Source organism: Erpetoichthys calabaricus, chromosome 6 (assembly GCF_900747795.2).
Source record: "Erpetoichthys calabaricus chromosome 6, fErpCal1.3, whole genome shotgun sequence".
In the NCBI taxonomy this organism is placed as follows: domain Eukaryota; kingdom Metazoa; phylum Chordata; class Cladistia; order Polypteriformes; family Polypteridae; genus Erpetoichthys; species Erpetoichthys calabaricus.
This window is the reverse complement of record NC_041399.2, coordinates 194,237,091-194,263,069: the sequence shown is the minus strand read 5'-3', so window position 1 is coordinate 194,263,069 and position 25,979 is coordinate 194,237,091. Positions and strand designations below refer to the sequence as shown.

Below are 25,979 nucleotides of genomic sequence, written 5' to 3'. Positions count from 1 at the left end.
GGTCATTTACCTAGGGTTAAGCCCCTAGAATGCCCCCTCTCCACGACAGCTGTCAGTTATACTGTTACTTGTTGTTTTTGGGAATGTCCTTTAGCACTTTACATGTCCCCCTTTTAGACATTCTGAATGTTTGCCAAGGATATCAGAAACATAAAGGTGTCCCCCAGTATACTTTAACATTCTCAATGCTTTGCGTGCCCTGAGAAGGGTGAAAAAAATCTAAATTTGCTAATTTATACTGTTTTGCAAAACAGGAGAGAATGGCAAACAGCGGAAAGACAAGATCACTCTTTCATTTTCCTCATCCATGTTTTGGGGGTTGGAGGCAGCAGAAGACTTCTTTGCTTGCTTTGATTGGAGAAACAAACTTCACAACTTTCTGCCAAATAGTTTCAATAAACTTTATTTAGGATCTTATATTCTCAACTCACCTAATATGTACACAGTATTACTGAAACTCTGAAGCATAAAAGAGTTTGTAGATAAAAACCAATAATAAAAGTTACCACTTGAGTGGCAGTTGTTTTCCTGAGATACTGTAGCACACGGAACAGGCTGGTGATAGTTGATGCTCAGAACCTGGGCTTGATCTGGAGTTTCTTTTCTGAAATAAACACAACAGAATACATGTATATTGAGACTGAAACCCTGTTTTTTAATTCCATTAATCAAAGTCACACTTATAGTTGTAAGGATGAGACTTGGATGGGCCACCATAATATTACAGAGAATGGACAAACATAACAAAGCACAAGAAGATCAACAGTATCACTAGCTGATGGGATGTGGTGGCACTGGATGACAGAAAACTGATAATTGAAGTGAAAAAAATATTCATATGCCTTAGTTTCAATAATGGCTTTACAGTGACTGTCAAACAATAACACCAGGGTAGTGTTTTCGAGAATATGGAAGTAGCAGTCTAAAATTCAGAAATAAGTCAACTTGTGCAAGAAAAAATTAGGCTATATTATTAAATCTTACACAAATGATAGAGGCCACACCAAACCCAAATATTTCACAATAATTCAACAAAGACTTAAAATAATATTGAAACATAAAATATATAAAAAGAAATTAATTTGCTCAAATAAAGACAAACTTAATACTGCAATGAAGAAAACTACAAAACTCATATCACAGGGGCAGAGGATCAAAACTTTGCCTCTTCACCACCCCCTGGGAAGCCCCTGCTATGGCCGCCATTGGTTTGGCACCACCAAATAGAATAGCAATGGCGTTTAACTATGAGAGCTGTATTTACTGTCCAGAGGTCATGAAAAAAATTGTTTTCCAGCATCATTTTATAATGAAACAGGTTAAAAAAAAAAAAAACTATCATTAGATCAGAAATGTCCCGACTACCCTGAAAACTTAATTTTCAACAGCAACATTACATTTTGTTGGTAGGCAGGTGGACAGGCAGATAGGAAAGGCACCATAAAATTGATAAATTAACAGATAGACGGAAAGACAGAGACACACAACTTTATTTGTTCCAAGGGAGAGATTTAGCTTATTACAGAGGCTCAAAATATAAACAAACAAACAAACAAATAAATATTACAATAACAACCCCCCTCAAATACTCACCAGAATTACTAAAAAGAAGGATAGTTTTTGAATTGGCTGAAGATAACAGAGCAGTCCTAGTGGCAGTGAGGTGCTATAAAGCCTTATTGCCGCAGTTATGAAGGAGCCCCTCTAGTGATTCTTGACACACTTCTGCTGAATAATCCTTAATATTGGTGTGTCACACACAAAATGTGAAGCATTGTTCCTAATGGCCCTCAGTGTTGTCTTCATTCTCTTGACTGCTACTCGCTGCTATCTTAATCAATTTGCTGATTTGGTGGGCCTCTCCTGAAGTGATGCTACCTGCCTAGCACACCACAGCATAAATAAAAATCTCACTGGCCATCACAAGGTTGTTGAATATGTGAAGGATGTGACTATCCATATTAAAGGAACGCGGTCTTCTAAGAAAAAAAAAAGAGTCTGCTCTACCCTTTCTTATACAGTTCCTCTGTGTAAAGAGAACAATCCAGCCCGTCACTTGTAAAATGTGGACCCCAAGTACTTGTAGCAGTGCTCCACCTCCTCATTCACTCCCTCAGTAGTGACCGGGCATTGAGGCTCTTTGGTGTGGCGAGAGTCAATTAGCAGTTATAGAAATAAAGTGAACAAATGTGTTGTTAAATGTACCTGAAATTTGCATGACTTGACATTTTACCTAATACTGTTTTTTTGTTATTGACATTCCTTTGGTAAAACACATTTAGCAATGCTACACTCCCAGTACTACAGAGTGAAATCCCTCCAATCAAACTCTGGAAAAAAAAGCAAAGATGACCCAGGTCTAACTTGACCTTTACTAATGGCTGCAATACTCCAGGGCTTAACAGGGCTTACTTGCAAACAGAAATGAATGACATAGTTTCTCCTAATATTAATTTAATATTACATTTACCTATTTAGCTGCTGCAGTAAAATGTGAGATAAATGTCATTACGTAGTTGTGCAGGTTAGTTTTACCTGTTGGGATGCTTAAATTGACATTTTATGTAACATTTTTTAAGCCACCATGATTTCTAATTAATTCACATTTATTTCCATAGCTCTACAGTTGGCACACTAGCAGGTTAAAGAGTTGTTCGAACAGTGTAAGACTGGTGGGTACTGAACTGGCAGCATTATAATTCCAATGACATCCCTCAGCCCTACAAAGGACATATAATGGAGACATGAAGGTGGTAAGCTAAATGTATTAGTGCTTATCAAAATGCAAATTGCAAACACAACATGAAGTTAATGATTTCTTTAATAAATTATAAAGTACACTAGCATAAAGGAATGCATATTTTTTAGTGATTTTTAATCCCTTTTTTGCCATATACAATTTCTTAAATTAGGAACTTGACATTTTTCACATACCCCAACTTACTCTCCAGGGAGTTTTTTGGGGTCAGAGGGCAGGGTCAGCTTTTTGTACAGCGCTCTTGGAGCAACTGCAGGTTAAGGGCCTTGCTCCAGGGCCCAATGGAGTAGCATTCCTTCTGTCACTACCAGGAATTGAAACGGCAACCTTCAAGTTACCAGCCTAGATCCATAGCAATTAGTATTTAATATAGAAACAATGGAACATATTGGGAAATTTTTACTACACTAAAACACAGTTTAGTTTAAAAACATCTACAAATCGTACCTGTCATTAGGAAACACTACAATGGGTTTAAACACAATATTTGATGTATTTAATGACTTACTCTTAGTTACTAATATAAACTGAGAGTGCACTTAATTTTTGCATTCTTTTCACAGCTAGATAATACTATTATTTATTATTTATCTATTTTGTCACAGCCCAGTAAGCTATCTCTGCTTAGCTTATGGGGAAGCACAAAATAGCAAGAGGGCGGAGAGTGTCACCATTTCACAGCAGGAGCTGCATTTTATTAGCACAGCAGTGCTGATCACTTCCATTTCATTGCCACCTAGGTAGGTGGCATAAGGGAAAAAAAATAGAAAAATGAATGTACCTGCCCCGTAGATGTGTGAAATTATTGCTAAATCTGTTCCTCCTTGTACTTTGATAAACAAGGTTTATTTGAGATGTAACAAGCTTTGGCACTGATTCATTGTTTTTTAGCTAATTTATGTAAAGCAAAGGGAGTTCATTTAGCACCTTTCCACCCTCAATGCAACACCCATACATCAGGCAGATGTGAAACAGTAACTGGCTTCTCTGCAATTACTCACATTTACCTTAAATGAAGAAGACCTGAGCTACTCAAGCCAAGTTATTGGTGAAGACTAAAGAACAGTTCACTGCATATGGAAAGATTTATTCTCCCTAGAATTCCAAATTAATGTAACTTGTCTTATGTTCTGACAGTAATAGTTCAAGGAAGTTGTGAGATAAAAAATAAAATGCACCAATAACACATAGCATTGCACTACACAATTTTTTTTCTGTAGCTCATTTTAAATTTTATCTTACATTAATCCATTTTGTGAAGGTTTTTATCCCATTCAGAACTGCTGTGCAGACATACTGGTTATAAGTATTGTTGAAGTGTTATCGCAAAGAGTTATATATTTAGATAGATAGATGGATAGATAGATAAATAGATACTTTATTAATCCCAAGGGGAAATCACAAATTTAGGATATTTTTATTTGAAACAATACATCTATCGATCTATTTTCTAAACCTACAGAGACGCTAGAGCCTATCCCAGCAAGCAGTGAGCACAAGGCAGGAACAATCTCTGGACAGGGTGCTACCCCATCGCAGGTGAACACACACACACACACACACACTAGGGGCCAGTTCAGCAGCGCTAATTCATCTAATCTGCATGCTTTTGATCAACAGGAGGTTACTACAGCAGTGCTAACACATTGCCACCCTGAAACAATACATATTCATTTGAGTTTAATTTTTCATTTTTATGATAGTAAAGAGAAGTCAAGCAAAATTGTACCTTTTACTGGCTAAAAACTAAAAATAAAAAGTATGTATGTGTGTATGTATATTATATACAGTGCATCCGGAAAGTATTCACAGCGCATCACTTTTTCCACATTTTGTTATGTTACAGCCTTATTCCAAAATTGATTAAATTCATTTTTTGCCCTCAGAATTCTACACACAACACCCCATAATGACAATGTGAAAAAAATTTACTTGAGGTTTTTGCAAATTTATTAAAAATAAAAAAACTGAGAAATCACATGTACATAAGTATGCACAGCCTTTGCTCAATACTTCGTCGATGCACCTTTGGCAGCAATTACAGCCTCAAGTCTTTTTGAATATGATGCCACAAGCTTGACACACCTATCCTTGGCCAGTTTAGCCCATTCCTCTTTGCAGCACCTCTCAAGCTCCATCAGGTTGGATGGGAAGCGTCAATGTACAGCCATTTTAAGATCTCTCCAGAGATGTTCAATTGGATTCAAGTCTGGGCTCTGGCTGGGCCACTCAAGGACATTCACAGAGTTGTCCTGAAGCCATTCCTTTGATATCTTGGCTGTGTGCTTAGGGTCATTGTCCTGCTGAAAGATGAACCGTCGCCCCAGTCTGAGGTCAAGAGCGCTCTGGAACAGGTTTTCATCCAGGATGTCTCTGTACATTGCTGCAGTCATCTTTCCCTTTATCCTGACTAGTCTCCCAGTCCCTGCCGCTGAAAAACATCCCCACAGCATGATGCTGCCACCACCATGCTTCACTGTAGGGATGGTATTGGCCTGGTGATGAGCGGTGCCTGGTTTGCTCCAAACGTGACGCCTGGCATTCACACCAAAGAGTTCAATCTTTGTCTCATCAGACCAGAGAATTTTCTTTCTCTTTCTCATGGTCTGAGAGTCCTTCAGGCGCCTTTTCTCAAACTCAAGGCGGGCTGCCATGTGCCTTTTACTAAGGAGTGGCTTCCGTCTGGCCACTCTACCATACAGGCCTGATTGGTGGATTGCAGCAGAGATGGGTTATCCTTCTGGAAGGTTCTCCTCTCTCCACAGAGGACCTCTGGAGCTCTGACAGAGTGACCATCGGGTTCTTGGTCACCTCCCTGACTAAGGCCCTTCTCCCCCGATCGCTCAGTTTAGATGGCCGGCCAGCTCTAGGAAGAGTCCTGGTGATTTCGAACTTCTTCCAATTATGGATGATGGAGGCCACTGTGCTCATTGGGACCTTCAAAGCAGCAGAAAGTTTTCTGTAACCTTCCCCAGATATGTGCCTCGAGACAATCCTGTCTCGGAGGTCTACATACAATTCCTTTGACTTCATGCTTGGTTTGTGCTCTGACATGAACTGTCAACTGTGGGACCTTATATAGACAGGTGTGTGCCTTTCCAAATCATGTCCAATCAACTGAATTTACCACAGGTGGACTCCAATGAAGCTGCATAAACATCTCAAGGATGATGAGGGGAAACAGGATGCACCTGAGCTCAATTTTGAGCTTCATGGCAAAGGCTGTGAATACTTATGTACATGTGCTTTCTCAATTTTTTTATTTTTAATAAATCTGCAAAAATCTCAAGTAAACTTTTTTCACGTTGTCGTTATGGGGTGTTGTGTGTAGAATTCTGAGGAAAAAAATGAATTTAATCCATTCTGGAATAAGGCTGTAACATAACAAAATGTGGAAAAAGTGATGCGCTGTGAATACTTTCCAGATGCACTGTATATATATATATATACAGTACTGTGCAAAAGTTTTAGGCAGGTGTGAAAAAATGCTGTAAACAAAGAATGCTTTCAGAAATATAAATAATGATTGTTTATTGTTATCAATTTACAAAAATGCAAAGTGAGCGAACAAAAGAAAAATCTAAGTCAAATCAATATTTGGTGTTACTACCTTTTGCCTTCAAACCAGCATCAATTCTTACAGGTACAGTTGCACAAAGTCAGGGATTTTGTAGGATTCTAGTCAGGTGTTTGATCAACCAATTATACCAAACAGGTGCTAATGATCATCAATGTCAAACGTAGGTTGAAACACAGTCATTAACTGAAACAGAAATAGCTGTGTAGGAGGCTTAAAACTGGGTGAGGAACAGCCAAACTCTGCTACCAAGGTGAGGTTGTGGAAGACAGTTTCATGTCATGGCAAGATTGAGCACAGCAACAAGACACAAGGTAGTTATACTGCATCAGCAAGGTCTCTCCCAGACAAAGATTTCAAAGCAGACTGGGGTTTCAAGATGTGCTGTTCAAGCTCTTTTGAAGAAGCACAAAGAAACGGGCAACGTTGACGATTGTAGACACAGTGGTCGGCCAAGGAAACTTAGTAAGGCAGATGAAAGACACATCAAGCTTATTACCCTTCGAAATCGAAAGATGTCCAGCAGTGCCATCAGCTCAGAACTGGCAGAAACCAATGGGACCCAGGTACACCCATCTACTGTCCGGAGAAGTCTGGCCAGAAGTGGTCTTCATGGAAGAGTTGCAGCCAAAAAGCCATACCTCCGACGAGGAAACAAGGCCAAGTGACCCAAGTATGCACGAAAACATAGGAACTGGGGTGCAGAAAAATGGCAGCAGATGCTCTGGACTGATGAGTCAAAATTTGAAATATTTGGCTGTAGCAGAAGGCAGTTTGTTCATCGAAGGGCTGGACAGCGGTACAATAATGAGTATCTGCAGGTAAAAGTGAAGCATGGTGGAGGTTCCTTGAACGCTTGGGGTTGCATTTCTGCAAATGGAGTTGGAGATTTGGTCAGGATTAATGGTGTTCTCAATGCTGAGAAATATAGGCAGATACTTATCCATCATGCAATACCATCAGGGAGGCGTATGATTGGCCCCAAATTTATTCTGCAGCAGGACAACGACCCCAAACATACAGCCAAAGTCATTAAGAACTATCTTCAGTGTAAAGAAGAACAAGAAGTCCTGGAAGTGATGGTATGGCCCCCACAGAGCCCTAATCTCAACATCATTGAGTGTGTCTGGGATTACATGAAGAGACAGAAGGATATGAGAAAGCCTACATCCACAGAAGATCTGTGGTTAGTTCTTCAAGATGTCTGGAACAACCTACCAGCCGAGTTCCTTCAAAAACTGTGTGCAAGTGTACCTAGAAGAATTGATGCTGTTTTGAAGGCAAAGGGTGGTCACACCAAATATTGATTTGATTTAGATTTCTCTTTTGTTCATTCACTGCATTTTGTTGATTGATGAAAATAAATGATTAACACTTCCATTTTTGAAAGCATTCTTTGTTTACAGCACTTTTTCACACCTGCCTAAAACTTTTGCACAGTACTGTATATATATACACACATACCCACTAGAGTGGAAGGGATTCAGATAAGATTGTTATTCCTTTACTATCATGTCTGCATATTGTAATCTTATATATATATATATATATACACACACACACATATACTGTACATATACGGTCAAAGTAAAAAGTACGTGAACCCTTTGGAATTATCTGGTTTACTGCATGAATTGGTCATAAAAAGTGATCTGATCTTCATCTAAGTCGCAGGTACTGATGTACAAAATGAGCTTAAGCCAATGACACACAAAAAATTCTACTCTTTCATGTCTTCATTTTACAAACGCATTCAATGTTCACAGTGGTATTGGAAAAAGTAAGTGAACCTTGGGATTTAATAACTGGTTGACCCTCCTTTGGCAGCAATGACCTCAACCAGGCGCTTCCTGTAACTGCAGATCAGACGTGCACATTGTGCGGGGGGAATTTTTGCCTATTCTTCCCTGCAGAACTGCCTTAACTCTTCCATATTCTTTGGTTGTCTTCTGTGTATGGCTCTCTTCAAGTCATTCCACAGCATCTCAATAGAATTGAGATCTGGGCTCTGATTGGGACACTCCAAAAGGCGGAATCTGTTCTTCTGAAGCCACTGTGCTGTGGATTTGCTGCAATGTTTGGGGTAATTGTCCTGTTGCATCACCCAGCCTCTTCTGAGCTTAAGTTGACGGACAGTTGAGTTGACTGCACTACTGACTACATCAACTTCTGTATGGACATAGTAGTTCCAGTAAGAACAGTACGCTGCTATGCTAACAACAAGCCATGGATTACAAGTGACATCAAGGGCCTTTTGAGTCAGAAGAAAAAGGCTTTTAAAGGCGATGATCAGCATGAGCTCAAGTGCGTGCAGAAGGAACTCCTAGTCCAGCTCAGGGCAGCGAAGTAGCAGTACAGGAGAAAGCTGGAGCAGAAGTTGCAGAACAACAGCATGAAGGAAGTGTGGGATGGGATGAAGAACATCACTGGCTGCAGCTCGAAGAGGGGTGCCACCATCGAGAGAGATGTGGAGAGAGCAAACCAGATGAACAACTTTTTTAACAGGTTTGACCACCCTAACCCACTCTCACCTCAGAGTACTGCACCCTCCACCCATCCTTCTGCTGATACCAGCATAGGAGAGAGTTTCCCCAAACCAACAATTACAGCAGCACAGGTGAGCAGAGAGCTGAGGAGACTTTGTGCCAGCAAAGCAGTGGGTCCAGATGGAGTATCACCACGACTGCTGAATGCCTGTGCGCTGGAGCTGGGGAGTCCTCTACAGCGCATCTTCAACCTGAGCCTGGAACAGGGGAGAGTCCTGAGGCTTTGGAAAACATCTTGCATCACCCTCATCCCAAACATATCACATCCTAGTGAGCTGAACGACTTCCGGCCTGTTGCTCTGATGTCACATGTGATGAAGACCATACCAGGAGAAGGTAGGAGCGGAGGATGCCATCATCTACATGCTACACCAATCCCTCTCCTACTTGGACAGAGGCAGTGGTGCTGTAAGAATTATGTTTCTAGACTTCTCTAGTGCCTTCAACACCATCCAACCTATGCTCCTTAGGGACAAGCTGACAGAGATGGGAGTAGATTCATAGCTGGTGGCATGGATCGTGGACTATCTTACACACAGACCTCAGTATGTGCGTCTTGGGAACTGCAGGTCCGACATTGTGGTCAGCAACACAGGAGCGCTGCAGGGGACTGTACTTTCTCCGGTCCTGTTCAGCCTATATACATCGGACTTCCAATACAACTCGGAGTCCTGCCACGTGCAAAAGTTCGCTGACGACACTGCTATCGTGGGCTGCATCAGGAATGGGCAGGAAGAGGAGTATAGGAACCTAATCAAAGAATTTGTTAAATGGTGTGACTCAAACCACCTACAACTGAACACCAGCAAAACCAAGGAGCTGGTGGTGGATTTTAGGAGGACCAGGCCCCTCATGGACCCCGTGATCATCAGAGGTGACTGTGTGCAGAGGGTGCAAACCTATAAATAACTGGGAGTGCAGCTGGATGATAAATTGGACTGGACTGCCAATACTGATGCTCTGTGTAAGAAATGACAGAGCCGACTATACTTCTTTAGAAGGCTGGCGTCCTTCAACATCTGCAATAAGATGCTGCAGATGTTCCATCAGACGGTTGTGGCGAGCGCCCTCTTCTACGCAGTGGTGTGCTGGGGAAGCAGCATAAAGAAGAGGGACGCCTCACGCCTGGACAAACTGGTGAGGAAGGCAGGCTCTATTGTAGGCACGGAGCTGGACAGTTTGACATCCGTGGCAGAGTGACGGACACTGAGCAGGCTCCTGTCAATAATGGAGAATCCACTGAACAGTATCATCTCCAGACAGAGGAGCAGCTTCAGCGACAGACTGCTGTCAATGTCCTGCTCCACTGACAGAGTGAGGAGATCGTTCCTCCTCCACACTATGCGACTGTTCAATTCCACCTGGGTGGTGGGGTAAACGTTAAAATTATACAAAGTTATTGTCTGTCTGTATACCTGCATTGTTATCACTCTTTAATTTAATATTTTCTTTATCAGTATGCTGCTGCTGGATTATGTGAATTTCCCCTTGGGATTAATAAAGTATCTATCTATCTATCTAGACGCCCTCACATTATCCTGGAGAATTTGTTGATAAACTTGTGAATTCGTTTTCCCCTCAATGATGGCAAGCTGTCCAGGCCCTGATGCAGCAAAGCAGGCCCAAATCATGATGTTCCCTCCACCATACTTTACTGTAGGGATGATGCTTTGATGTTGATATGCAGTGTCCTTTTTACGCCAAATGAAGTTCTGCTTGTTCCTCACTATAATTCTATTTTAGTTTCATCACTCCACAAAACATTTTCCCAGTACCGTTGTGGAGTGTCCAAGTGCTCTTTCTGAAACTTCAGGCGTTCAGCAATGTTCTTTTTTGATAGCAGTGGCTTCCTTCTTAGTGTCCTAAAATGGACTCCTTTCTTGTTCATTGTTTTGGTTATAGTTGACTCATGAACAGAGATGTTAGCCAGTTCTAATGACTTCTTCAAATCTTTTGCTGTCACTCTAGGGTTCTTCTTTACCTCATTGCTGACTTTGCGTTGTGCTCTTGGGGTCATCTTGGCAGGGCGCCCACTTCTAGGTAGAGTAGCCACAATACCAAATTGTCTCCATTTATAGACAACTTGCCTAACAGTATACTGATGAATATCTAAAATCTTTGAGATTACTTTGTAACCCTTTCCAGCCTTATGTAGATTAACAATTCTCGATCGTAGCTCTTCAGACAGCACTTTTGTGCGAGGCATGATTCCCATCTAGATATGCTTCTTGTCAAAAGCTCAAACTCAAACTTTATAGTGTTTTTCTTTTATCAATCAAAGTAATTCTAGGCCACACCTCTGAACTTGTTTCATTAAATGGACTCCAGGTGTGCTAAATTCTGACTGCAATGAGCTTTTTAAAAAGTCATTAGCTTAGGGTTCACTTACTTTTTCCAACCTTCAGTTTCACAGTTTGAATGATTTATTCAATATAGTGAAAATTTCTCCAAAAATCTGTGTACCTTTAGTTATAGGAGACTGTGTTTGTTCATTATTGTGACTGACATGAAGATACGACCATATTCTATATGGGAATTAGTCATAAATATAAATAATTCCTAGGGGTTCACATACGTTTTACTTTGTAAAAACACACACAAACATTACATATTGTCCATAGCAGACAGTTTACAGGCTCAAATAGTGGACCAGGGGTTGGCACTGTCACCTGATCCTTACTCCTTTTGTCACTCTGCAGACCATCTGAAGGACCTGCCCCTCAATGACATCACCACCAATCTGACCCCAGTTGATGTCACTTCTGGTACCTTCTGATGATGTCATATCCGGTACCCAGAACTCATCTCCCTGCCATGTCAGTTCCTGTTCTGGCCTCTCCGACTCCACCTCTTCCTCTGTTCAGCCATATTTATAGAGCAGCTTTCAACATGTTCGGCAGTTCTGTTTTGGACTCCTATCTGTAAAGACGTTTGTATTTTTTCGCTACCTTTTTTCAAGTATACGGGGTGGCCATGACACAGACTACGAATGCCATGAATGTAATTACCCCGATCTACATGCTGTCAAATAAACGAACCACACGCCGTGGCGCAACGTTAGGGGCATCGCCTCTGGCGCTGACGTCCGAGGTTCGATTCCCGAGAGGGAGTTCAGTGGAGTGTGTACACCTGATGAGCCCAGAATGAGGGCGAAACACGTGTCGTGTACTCTTTGCATTTATTTGACAGTAAACTATTTCAACCATTCTATGATCTGCTCCTCACAAACTGAGGGCACCGTGGCGGATGTTAGCAGATTGCTGGCCAACCACAAGCGTTACCTGGTAAGTAACCACCCATACAATCAGATTGTGACACAGACTACGAATGCCGTGAATATATATATATATTATATATATATATATATATATATATATAAACAGGCCAAACTCAATTTTAGGACTAACTAGTTTACACTAATATGTTACTGGCCAAACTCAATTTTAATTTAGACTAGGCCAAGCCAGTTTGTCCAGAGCGCAATTGAAAGAATCAGTTTGGCCTAGGAAAGTGAGATTGCAGGCCAAACTAGTTTAGACTAGGACAAATCAGTTTGCTCTGGGAGATCCACATTGATTTCAGGATAATCTAGTTCAGACTAGGTTCATCCTATCTGCGTTGACAAACTGGTTTATCCTAGTGTAAACTACCTTGTCTTAAAATTGAATTTGGCCTCTAACATATATATAAAAAGCTAAGTTAACATCAACAAAAAACAGAAATTTGGCAGGATAGTACATCTAGGACAGTAGGTATCGGCTAAGAAAGGAAATTTCAGTATATCAATATTTAACATTATGTCCACCAAACTCCCCAAAACAATAAAACAAATAAATTACACAAAAACTCAAAAATGCCTTTACAAACTTGATTGAAATTTGGTGATTTCATAGAAAAAACAAAATTAGCCAACACTTTTTTTATTCATTGATAATTATTAATTTTAAGCCAAGTTACATGCTCACAGCTGCTCTGCAAGCATGCTTTATGCAACTGAAGGACACTGCGGAAATGATTGACCGGCCACACCAACAGAAGCTGTAACCAATAGGGTGGACAGATGACTGAACATGGGGTGGTGTTCTGGATAGGAAAAAGAGACTTGATTATATTGAAAGAGAAAGTTCAGCCAAGCTCAATGGCTAGCAAGTGCCGTTTGTTGCTTTTGACTACTGGCACTCTTGGATACGTAAGAGCTCTCATCTTGGTAACCCCTTCTACTCTGTCAACATCCAGCCTTTGATCACAATGCTGCAAACTCCAAGGGAGAAATGTTGGACTTGTGCTGGGCATAAAGTGTGCAATTTTTATAATAACGGTTAAGCAACTACTCGCAATGCATGATTTAGGCAAAGTTTCCATTAATGTTTGGCAACCAAAAGAAATATGTCTTTTCTGATTTCACATCATAGTGCATCTCTCTCTCTCCCACCACACCCTCCATCCCCCATGTACACTACATGAAGCTGGGGAAAGACAGATACTGGCAGTCAAACAAGAACCATGTGGAAGGCAGACAGGGAGAATGCTGGCATTTGCTCAAAGAAGCACATCCATTAGCCATTAAAAAACTATGAAAGCACTTAATAGTTAAACTGGAGACTAATTAACGTTCACAAACTGTAGGTATCATAATGTAAGTATGAGGGGGATCCAAAATTTCATAGAATTGTTAAAGAAAAAAAAAAGATAAAACTTACAGCAATTCCATTTTAGTCACCTTCAAAATATTCTCGCCAAGATATAATATACTTGTCTCAGTACTTCTCCCGTTCCTGGAAACATTTTCTGTACTCGTCCTTTTGTTACCATGTTCATAGCCTCCTGTGTTTTTTTCTGGATGTTTTTTTTTCCATGGTAGTCAATCTTCATCCTGTTAGTCTCAATTTTAATTTCAGGAACAAAAACAAGTGACAGGGAGCGAGATCTGGCGAATAAAGGGTAATGCAAAGCAATAGGCAAATTTTTTGGTCAAACATTCTTTGGCTGGCAACGAGTTGTGTGCAGGTGTGTTATCACTGTGTACATCAAGTTTTTGGGTGCACCACTTCTCCAGAGAATTCTTCTGATGCTTTCCTGTAAATGCCTCAGCACTTCAATGTATGCATCTCAAGTATTTTGAAGGTGACTAAAAGGGAACTGCTGCAAGTTTTTACAACAAGGATTTTTGTTTCTTGAACATGTTTGGGAATTTATGGGTTCCCTTTATGTCATCAGTGGACTTCTTTTTGACAATTTTAGGAGAAGCCATAAAATATCAGAGACTTTACAGAGACTATCAACTATCTTATGGAGGTTTACATTCAATTATGGAGTTGTACTTGACTCCTCATCTAATTGCTCTTCTTAAAACAGTGGTAGGGCAAGTAGTTAAAAGATTATTACAAAATGACAGCTACACTATCATCTGAGTTAAGAAATGTTTTATGCTTCATCTATAATGTATTACTCCTTATTTTCCAGCATTGTCCACAAGTGTAAGATTTTAAAATGTAGCTAGAAGATATCTGCTGGATTAGCTTTACTAATTCTGAGCTCATTTCTGTGATAGTGAGAATTTACAATTGGCTGTGCCTGTCCAGTAAGCCACAGCAGTCTTTAGACTGAACAGATATTAGACAGAATGAATCAGAATGACATTTAAGTTTGCAGAATCATGTAGCAAAGTGAGCATAAATAAGAACACCTCATTGTCAGTTTTAATGCACAAGATCCTTAACAATAAAACAGATCAGCCTTTTCACAGAGCATGGTTCATCGTATTGCTGCTTACCATTTGTACTGTTCTATTAGACTAAACAAAATACAGATTCTTTCTCACTATCATGCTTGATACATTAATACACTGGTGATGTAGAGTTTAGCACTGCTGCTTCAGGGCTCCAAACACCTGAGCTTCAGTCTTGACTTGCACACTGTCTATTTGACGTTTGCAACTTTTCTTTGTTACTGCATTTTTTTAATGCTATTTCAGTGTTCACCACATTAAGTTACGTGACAAATTTTAATTGGCCTGGTATGGATGTATGTACACTTCATGAGTTTATATCCTACCCAGATTTATTTGGATGGACTGTGTCTCCAAGCATTCCTGTAATTGTTACAGCAAGTCCTTGAACTCATAATTAAGTTAACAATGCTACTTCTCTCTTAAACGTAATAGAGCTATATTATTACCTGCTTTCTCACCAAGTTTGCACCTTTTATTTCTAAAACAGCACCTTTTATAAAACTTGCGAAAGACGACAGTCTGTCAGTCAGCAGTTATCTTTAAAACCTGCCTGGTTTAACAGGACTAACTGCTTACATTCTGTTATGCCAGTAAAAACATGTCAGGTCTGGTCTTTGTTAATTACATTTTTAGAAGCCCTGATAAGCTGGTTACTTATAGGGTTTACAATACATGCAAAGGTAACTCAAAAACATACACTGCAGGCACTGCCAAGATTTAGAAATAATTGAAATCATGAGTGGCTTGATAATCAGCTACACATTTGATAAAATAAGTGCTTCCCTTTATGTTCATTCAACACAGATATGCTTATGTGACAGTTGCACTTTCTGTAGTAAAGGTATTAATCCTACATGGGAACAAAATGTGAAAGTTTTACTTGCATTGTATCAATGCCTCAGTCTTTATATCAATTATCAAGTAATCTGAACATGAAGAGTTTTTACTTTACCTACCCTACCTGGACATTTATTTGTTGTTCGTCTAAATCAACTATGTAGCACCTAATTTAAAACTATAAACAAATTATCGTACTACTTTAAAATGTGGTATTGTTTCTTGAACATTTTTGTAGTACTAGGGTGTTGCACCGTGTTAGCCATTGTGAATGTAGTGAGTAGTTAAGCAAAATGACACCTTTTATTGGCTAACTAAAAAGATTACAATATGCAAGCTTTCGAGGCAACTCAGGGCAAGGGAACTTCTGGGCATATATGGCCACTATTTTTCACTACCCACTGAACCTGGTACACTCAACATAAAATCTATCCAGACCAAATATTGTTACACAAGAACTATGCATGAGTAAATGTGCTGTTTTATTTATTAGCTGTTTCTGGGAAGGATGCACTGAAAACTGTTCAATCCTTTTAGAAATCAGTTACTGTACTAAAATAGGGAGTCAAATACTGTATTAAACTCATGAAAAAAGTACTGAATGTGAACTGCACAAGCAGGATGGCTATGATTCCAGCTACTTGCAAAACCTATTAAAAGTAGAGCAAACGGGTTAACTTTTATACGTAAAAGTACCTGTCAAGTATCTCCTTTCAAAACATGTGAGCTGTTTGGCTTGATCATGAAATTATTTGTTAATGATAACAGATTATCAAATTTGAGTAAATGTTGAAGTTACCTATATCATTTAATGGCAACTAATTAAATAATATTTAAAAATGTTAGTAAATTATTTATGCATTATTTTCTCAACTTATCAAAGAGATCAGTTGTATGGGGATGTCACTCACTTGGCTATTAAAACAATACTAAAAAAACTCAAATGAAGATTTTTTTTACTATCATTACATACATTGTTTTTTTTTTTTTTTAATATTTTTTTAAATTTTTTCAGCATTTCATGTCAACTGAACCCTCTACTTTTTAATTACCATTTCTTTTTACTAGAACATACTGTGAAATACCAAGAGGGAACAATACAAAGAAAAACAATGGAATCTGATTGACTAGTTAGTTCTTACCTGCTGCTGAAAATTGGAATTTAGAGAGCATTTTCAGGACTGCCCTCATAGGTAAACCCACAGAGCAGCAGTGATAAACCTCAGTCCAGAGACCCCTTCAGCTACAGGTTTTTGTTCTATCCAGCTTGACAATTAGCAAGTCATGTGACTTTGAGTTTGTCTGCTTTCATTAGCTGGGCTTTTTTCCTCTTCTTTCATTCCACATTCAGAAAATCATGCCAGTTAGATTTTTACATTTATAAGGCATTTACAAATAGAAGTATTTTTGCAATAACTTTAAATACTTTATACTTTTGGTTTCCTATTTATTTGATTTTTTTCTGTGTAATTTGCTCCCTAATTGTTTTAATTAATGAGAATTTATTGTTAATTAATGAGAATTTATTATTAGTATTTATTAAGGAGAACAATGAGGAATAGACACCCCAGGCTATGAATGCTGAAAGACTATGAATGCTGAAAGGCTGCAATTACTTCAGTGTCAGATCCACTAATGTGCTCATTGGTAAATCACTGACCCCAAACCACTGAAAAAGAGAAATCATAGCTTGCATTACTTTGGACTTGTTACTTTGATTGCTGAACTTTTACATTTTTATTTTTGAATTTATACAAAATGCACAATTCAGTGCATTCACAAAAGCCAGGACAGCCAGCTGTAGAACACGCCATCTCCTTCTCTCTGCCATATCAGAGGGCTAAATGAAAAAAGACAAACGCGATTAATTCTACTTTTTATGTATGTCCGTTTACCTGAAGAAGAAAAACTCAAAAAGACAGTGTTTACATAAGTATTTAAACTTCTGTGCTTTGGAAGCACCAGGTTTACACAAATGACAAATTCATAACAAATGACACAAAGGTGAAAGTCCTTTGACTATAATTAAACATAATTCGGCTCTACTTGTGAATCCTTTATATCTCTCTGGTTATAAAAAACACCCTTTGTAAGGGCCATAGTCTTTTTTAGTCAATCACTGCATAAATGAAGACAAAGGAGCATTCTGCTGATGTCAATGAAATGCACAAGGCAGTAAATAGTTGGAGGAGTTTGAATGTCCTGTTAAGCACTGTTTGATCCATCATCAAAAGGTGTAAGGTTAAACACAGCATCCAGACTCTTACTGGAGCAGGCAGTCCCTCAAAACTAAACGTCAGAGCAACATATCGACTGATGAGAGAGGCTACTAAAAATCCAACTGTCACTCTCAGCAGTCTGCAGTGCTATTTGGCTGAAACTGGAGTGAAGGTGCAGGGGTCCACAGTTTCAAGAGCTCTCCACAAAACTGGCCTCTATGGGAGGGTAGAAGGTCCACATAAAAGCATGTACGCATTTGCTATAAAGCAAGAGAAAGACCCAGTTAACATGTCGGAGAAGGTGTTATGACCAGATGAGACAAAAATAGAAATTTTTTGCCAAATTTCAAAGAGGTATGTGTGACTTAACATTGCCCAAGCCTCAAGAAACACCAGACTTACAGTGAAATACGGTGGTGGTGGCAGCATCTGCCTATGAGGATGCTGGGACTGGGAATCATGTCAGAGCTGAAGGGACAATGGATGGACACAAAAACCACACAATAATGCAGGATAACTTGTTCCAGTCTACCATTAACCTACAGCATGGGAGAAGATTCATCTTTCAACTTGACAATGACCCTAAGCTTGAGGCCAAAGCGACACTAGAATGGCTCAAAAACAGAAAGATGAATGTTTTGGAATGGCCAGGTCAAAGCCCTGATCTTAACCCTATTGAGAATCAATGGCACTGTTTGAAAGCTGCTGTCCAGAGAGGTGCCATCCCACCAACCTAGTGGATCTATTCTGCCAAGACGAATGGGGAAAAAATCACTCCTGAACAATATACAAAACTGGTACATACTTACCCCAAGTGAATTAAAGCTGTCAACTGGAGAAAAACAGTTCTTGACAAAGAAATAATGTGTAGGGTTTAAATACTTTATGTAAACACTAACTGAGTTTCACTTCTTCAGTAAAATATCTAATGGTTTATTTTGACTTGGGAAATACACTGTGGCAGCACAAGACTTCACATTAAAACTACTGAATAGATAAATAGGTTGTACAAATCTTTTGCAAGTGCAGAAAATTATGATGACTTTCAAGGGCGTTGAATACTTTTGCACGCCACTGTATACACAGACATACACACACTTATTTAAAAAACAGAAAAAGACAAAACACCTGGCGAGCTCTTCTAACTAGTTACACCAAAATAATGTTCTTGAAGTGTTCCGCAGAGAAAAAAATTCCAGTTAAAAACAACATATGACATCACTTTCCCATAATCTTATGTGAAGTAAATTAAGATTCTTCTAATTCTTTTACTTAAACAAACAAACAGTCTTTGCACAAGCAATGCAGTATAGGAAACCACAACAGAATTTTCCCTCAGGCTAGTATTTCTTCATTTACATAATCTTAGCCAGCTGTGGACAGTTATGGTACAATCATATGTGCCAGTTGTGTAGTGTGATATTTCCAGTGATTCACAGTCCTAAGATTCAGCAATCAGATATCACAAAATCAAACACATCTGATTTTATCTTGAGTCCCCATGTGTGTGAAAAGTTGACACCAATGCATGCTCAGCTAGAAATACAATGAATACAGTGAGACCACAAGCAAGAAAGAAAGCTGGTGTTTTGGATAGTACAAACTTAAGAGAAACTTGTCTGTATACTGTCTCACGTTTGTCATTCTATGACACAATGGAAAAAGGAAAAATGAGATTGTGGTTGAATTCAACATACCAAGAAAACATTTGTTCAACCAGTGGTGTTCTCAAGGATACAAGGTAATTAGTGGTCAAAATGCAGTAAGCCCACAAAATTTAAAACTATGGTGAGAATTCAAAAGGGAGTCAGGTAAGACATCATCACTTGCAATTTCAAGTTGTTTCATCTGATATTCTCAACTCAAGACAACAGGATCCATCAACTCCAGTCTTTCAAGTATTACATGCTGTCTCGAAGTTGTATAGTCTACTACCCTCCTTAGATAATGTTATCTGAAAATATTGCGGGTATGGAGTTGGGAGTGATTTTAGATACAAGGTCATTTTAAAGACTCATCAAAATCTTAAGACAAAATGGCTTAAGTATTGAACACTCTCATGTATGTAGAGTGGAGACAGGCATCTGTTGACAGAGTTCACAATTTGGACCTTGCCCTGGATACGTTTTATACAGGTTTAATGTGGCTTATGTACACTTTTTAGCTGAACTATCAGTTCCTTTCTTTATCTGAAAGTCAAATAGAATCATCCTACACTTAAAGACACACACATAGGCTGATAGGATTGAAGTGTGTGTGATCTGCGATGGACTGTTGCTCCATCTAGGGCTGCGTTCTTCCATGCTGTTGCTCAATCTGTGACCTTGTAATATAAAAGGGGCTTACCAGATGGATGCATCTTAAATTCAGCTGTGCAGCTGTAACAATGAAGAATATTCACATGTGGATGCACTAACATTAGGCCATGGGGAACTTAAAACTTTTTTCAGGGCCAAAAAATGTCTTAACTGAGATGCTTTATACTGATTAAAAGTAATCATAATTTAGTTCCTTCATCATGGTCAAGGCACTTTATAGCCAAACTCTGTACTTTAATATTCATTATTGCTCCACGAGAAATATTTTTAATATTTCATTAGTCAGGAAGCCTGGACAGAATATTGTAGAAAATGGAACCAAACCTTTCTACTTATACTATGACATACACATATCCATAATTAATAATTAACAGATTAATGTTTATGTTCGGACACAAAACTAATCCACCCACCCCTCAGGTAAATTCCTTGGTTCTAAACTCTAGACCAGAGCTTTATTTTTAAAAAGTGCTACATAACAATAAACTAAACTGAATTATATTGTGTAGAGTTGTTGGTACACCAGTGTCGATCTCTTTTTGCCCCTCAGTATTTCTATTTTTTACCCACTTTCAAAAACATGCACGTTAAGTTAGCTAGTGACTCGAAAATAGTATGGCAAGACTAAAGATGCCCTGTGATGAACTGATGTGTGAACCAAGGCAGTTTCTTGTTTTACATCTGATGCTGCTAGGTTAGGTCTTGGCTACCCATGGCTGAAGTGGTCTTATTAAATTTGGAAATAAGCACCTTGAGCATGGGAAAGGCGCTATATAAATAAAATATTATTATTATTAAAAAGAAGCAATGAATTAATACAACTTTCAAGGCTATTCCCAGGCGCCGCGCAAGTGGCAGCCTTTTACAGGAGCTCTCCTCTTCTTTTTTAGGGACTATTTACTATTTCTTTTATAAAAAATTATGAAGCAATTTATACAATTATTATTGATGATAATGTTAAGATGTGGCTTCTGGCTTGTTACTGTTAATCTTAAAGGAATTTTTAAATTAAAGATATGCTGCTGTCATTGTAGATACAGACTTGAGTGGTCAGCCTGTATCAACTGCTTTTTGGACGAGCTGGGACCTTGAAAGTTATAACAGCGTGAACGAAGAGGTTCACTGCTGTCATTGTAGATACAGACTCGAGTGGTCAGCCTGTATCAACTGCTTTTTGGACGAGCTGGGACCTTGAAAGTTATAACAGCGTGAACGAAGAGGTTCAGAAGAATCTGATAGCTACCTGTGTCTATAACATCAGATAATGTAGGAGACTCTGAGCATGTAAAGAGAGAAATATTAGATGTTCCCCATCTTAGCTCATAGCTCTGCGATCACTACTGACTGCTGCACCTTATCACAGAAGCAGCTCATCCAATGATGGAAAGAATATGGAACAAAGATATATGCAATATGGAAAGGACTCAGAACTGCTTTTTGTCCATAAATGTGGAATGATCGATCACTTTTAAATAAGTTGGATGAACTTTTATGTGTTATGGCAAGTCACTAAACTGGTTCTCCACAATAAATAAATGCCATAGTACCAGGAACAGTCAAGCGTATTTTGGATGCTATTAAATGCAGGACAGTTTTCATTTGATATAATCAGACAGAGTGGTAAAAGTAGGAGAGGGCCTGGAGACTTATGAAGGGGATGTAAGCACATTACAATTAAAGCCAAAAAGTGTGATCCAGACTTTGAAACACTGAGTGAATTTGTCCACTTTACTGCCTGCGAGGCAGACATTCTTTGTTGTTTTATTTATATATTTCTATTTCTCTCACTCATGCTTCTGTAAAGTTCTAATTTCCCCTTGGGGACAAATAAAGTTCATCCATCTGTCTATCTATCTACGGTTACCATATTTATACTTTTATTTACATTAACATTACATACAAATGGCAGTACCATATTGAACAAAAGAATACTATACTGCACTATTGTTCTCTTAATACCAGTGCTCTTCTGCATATTGCCTGCCAAGTGAGTGTGCAAATGTCAAGCCTGACTTTGTTTTGCAGGAGCTGTTTATGGTGCTGAAGCTCTGAGACATAACAGCAGAGTGTCATGGTTTCTAGTTCAGCTATAATACTGTATATGCTTACAGGCCTCCTAATTAGTGCACACAAATCTAGTTGTTCCTAATTAAACTTTTCAAACGGTTTCAATCACATTTTCATTTAAAAATATTTTACAAAACAAAAAAACACTTATTTGCCTTTCAGAATGCTATGTTATGAACGGTCATTATACATTTTTGCTATCAAAAGTGAACTTTAAAAAAAAAAAAAATAAAAAAAAATTTGCTAAATTTTTTCAGCATCTGGTGAACAATACTGTATGTGATGCATTAGATTAATAAGAAGTTTAAAATAAGGGCGTCAGAGAAGCTAACACATTAGTACTGCCATCTCAAATCTTCAGTGTTCTGAGGTCAAGTATACATGTCAAACACTCACACATAATGTCGAGGGTAAAATTTTAAGTCAGGACTACTGAAGTGATATGTGTAATTTTCATGTAGATAACAGTAGATCCCATACTTCATGTTATATACTTTTTATATGGGGCATAAATATGTAATTATTTCTTCCATTCTCAAAAAACTGTTTAGGTCAGATCTGAGTTGGATGATGCCAGAGTTCTCTTCTAGTAAAACTGTGCATAAGACAGAACCCAGCCTTTGATATAATGTCACTTTATTCCAGGGGACGGATATACGTGCACACATCTAACTCAAAGCTGACAATCAACTTCAGCTGGACACCTTTGGGAGCAAACCCACACAGACAGAAAGACTGTAATCCACCCATATTTGCTAGGATCTTCTAGGTAACTAAGTTTAGACCCAAACATTCAGCAGGGGCAAGCAGATTGTATATCACACTGACTTCTCATCATCTAGGTCTCTAAATGCTCTGAACCGAACATCAAAAATTTTACTAATTAAAATAGAAACAGATGTGAGCCTTCTATTTATATTTGCCAGAGATCAAATAATATTAAAAGCGTAAAAGATCAGAATCAACAAACATCGTTATAGAGAATGAAAACAGAGTCAGTGAAAAGAACAAGTTGGTGTATTTTCATCATTTCTGAGAAAGTAACATGCAGCACAGTTTCTAAGACATCAACATTTTGGCTTGCAGAATAGGCGATTTTAAAACAATATTGAAGCAATTAATTAAATATACTTTAGTTCCTTGTAATTTTCTGAAATTGCCTTCATTATGGTATTTTTAGCAAACTGTCATGTTCATATGCTCAAAATCAAATACTGTAAGTGTCTTCAGTTATAACAGGCTAAAAAGTGTGCTGAAGCAGCTTAGTGAAAAGGAGTCCTTCAAAAGTACGTATGTATCATCTTAAATATACCCGGTTATAAATAATAAACCATTACTGATTACTGCAACAAATAAAAATCTGTCTAATATTATACACCTATTCAGTCTTTTTGTGAAAACAGAAAACCTAGCTTGGTTAACTAAGTTGGGTTCCTGACTTACATACCATCAGTATGCTGCTAATGTCCTTGCATTTTTTATATCCTTCTGTATTTTTAAAATAGGTAAGAATTTTCTAGCAGTCTTCCAACAAATAAACCAAACATTTACTTTAAAATTTAAAAGGCTTAGACCTACAGAATATTTTATTTCCATTATTTTATAAATAAAATGTACTGTCTGAATTGCACACCAGCATCAGAGTAAAATATTGATCAATCAAGGTGGTAGAGTTAAATCTCCTTGGCGCAGTCTCTTATTTACTTTAAGACATGTCTCACACTTTACATTATGCTGTACCAGCTCCTGTTGAAATCTGTGCTAATAGTGCTATTGACATTATAACGCAAATATACTCTATTTGAAACAAAACAGCTGCTACTCAGAGGCCCTGTGGTGCATGTTAAAAACAAATATCCTGTGTTGCTGAAAATTGTGGAAGAAATACTTGAACCAGGAAACTTGCAAGTCATTAAAATAAAAATCTAGTTCTCCATGGACAGATACTGATAATGTAAAGCCTACACTTTTCCTAAGTTGTATGTACAGACGTATTTGCACAGATTACTACACTATCACCACAGTGCCAGTAGATAAATCTGCATGACTGACTCGTACAGCTGACAAAAATAAAGACCCTACTCCAGACATACGAGTGGAAAAGTTATAAATTAATGTCGTAACACCATTCAGTGGCCCCCCACACAGAAATCTACTCCAGTGACACAGTAAAATAAGCCTTCTTTGCTGTTAAGCATGCTCAGTGGAGCTGTTAAAAACCAGTGCAGAGTATCCTCCATTAACGTTACGACTGTGAAATATGACAATAAAATGATGGCCGTATGGTGGCAAATTTGCTTTCCTGCCGAGTTTCTACGGTTTTAATCGCCGCTTGAGCGAGCAGAGAGCTGTAAAATGTTTACAGAAAGGGTCGTTTGCTGCTATAAAATCCTCCTTTCTCTCCTAAACAAGGCGGAGTGGAGCCATTTACAAACCCCTAAATGTTCATCCACTGAGCAGTGAACATCTGTTCCCACTCTAAGAGAGATGCAGGGAGAAGCAAAGAATTGAAAGGTCTAAACACTTCTCCGGTAAATTAACAGAAATGGGTGCTTTCTAATTAAATTAGCGCTCACATGAAATAGACCTGGGAAGGGCACATGGTTGCGGGCAATTAGTGTGGTGAGCAGCAGCTGAAACACTGTAGCAGATCTGCTTAAAGCCTGACTGAAATATACAGCACTTACTATATCAAAATCATCTTAGCTTAAGGTGGTACTACAGCCATCCATCCATCCATTTAACAAAACACATGAAAATACATGGAAGAAATGTACACACACAAGTGCTTTCAGACATGAGAGAGAGTGAGATACAGTAAGACAGGAACCAACCAATGACGCTACATTACTGTAAATTCAATTTAATGAGGGTGGAGAACAGGGAGGTGCCAGCATCATCAAAAGTATGTAGTGGAGATTTACACAGCTGTTTCAACGAAAGAGGAAACAAGTGTTGTATAAGGAAGAAAACAGACCTGGACTAGCCTTATATTGCAGAATCATGTAGTGTAAAGCCCCACATCTTAATTTATAACAAAAATAGAGATGGCAGAAGGTATGGTGACACCAGGTGAGGCCAGGTGTTCTGCTGAAATAGAACAGTAGTAATCTGAGAGTAGCATTCATAACATTAAACTTACTGATATTGAAACTTATTAATATTTAAAAATATAATTTTTTTTAAGAAAGAAAAAAAAAAGAGCTTGCATATTCTTGACATACCTACATGGGCTTTTCATCTTTCCACATCTCAAAAATGAACATGTCATTTAGTTTACCCTGGAGTTAGTGAATACACATCCCTTCCAAGTTAGACCATACCTTGCTCAAACCCACTGTGACTCTGAACTGGAATGGAATAGGACTTGAAAAAGGTAGGGGTGAAAAAAGGTTTATTTTTTAATGCATGTCTTTTGTGTTTAACTATGCTCTGTTTTTAGCAGTATGTACTAAGGTCACATATTATAGCTGATACTTCTTGCAACAGAGTTTACAAAAGATAAGCAAAATTAATATGAAAAGTCTACAGACTGAATGTAATTTGATAAGAGGATTATTTAAGTAATTACTTAAGGAATTTTATTTAAACGACTCATTATATAGCAGTTAATGTTATTTTAATTTAAAAAAAAAAAACTATGTACTTGGATGTCAATCTATTATTACATATAAATTTTCTCCCAATCTAAAAATTCATTGCATTCTGTTTATTGTAGTTATATGTACATAAAATAATGTATCTTTGTCAGCGTTTGTATTATACCAGATTTGAGAAGTGTATCTTAAATCTGCCAAACTTCTTAACTAACAGTCCTGGGAGTATGAGCAGCATGCAAGAATATCTTAGCTATGACAAAATGACAAAGAAACACCTGGCAGAAATACAAAACTGCAAAAGTCTCAGCAGTGGGTTCATAGATGTAG

General features: G+C 38.4%; 1 protein-coding gene across 1 annotated transcript in view; it reads right to left on the bottom strand.

Moving 5' to 3' along the window:
• Nucleotides 1-387: 387 nt before the first annotated feature.
• Nucleotides 388-25,979, bottom strand: part of zc3h3 (zinc finger CCCH-type containing 3) — a 294,882-nt gene continuing 269,290 nt past the window's right edge. Inside the window, exon 12 of the mRNA XM_028804240.2 lies at nt 388-604. Coding sequence (XP_028660073.1) covers nt 573-604 — 32 coding nt within the window. The 3' untranslated portion in view covers nt 388-572. The remainder of the gene's footprint in view (nt 605-25,979) is intronic.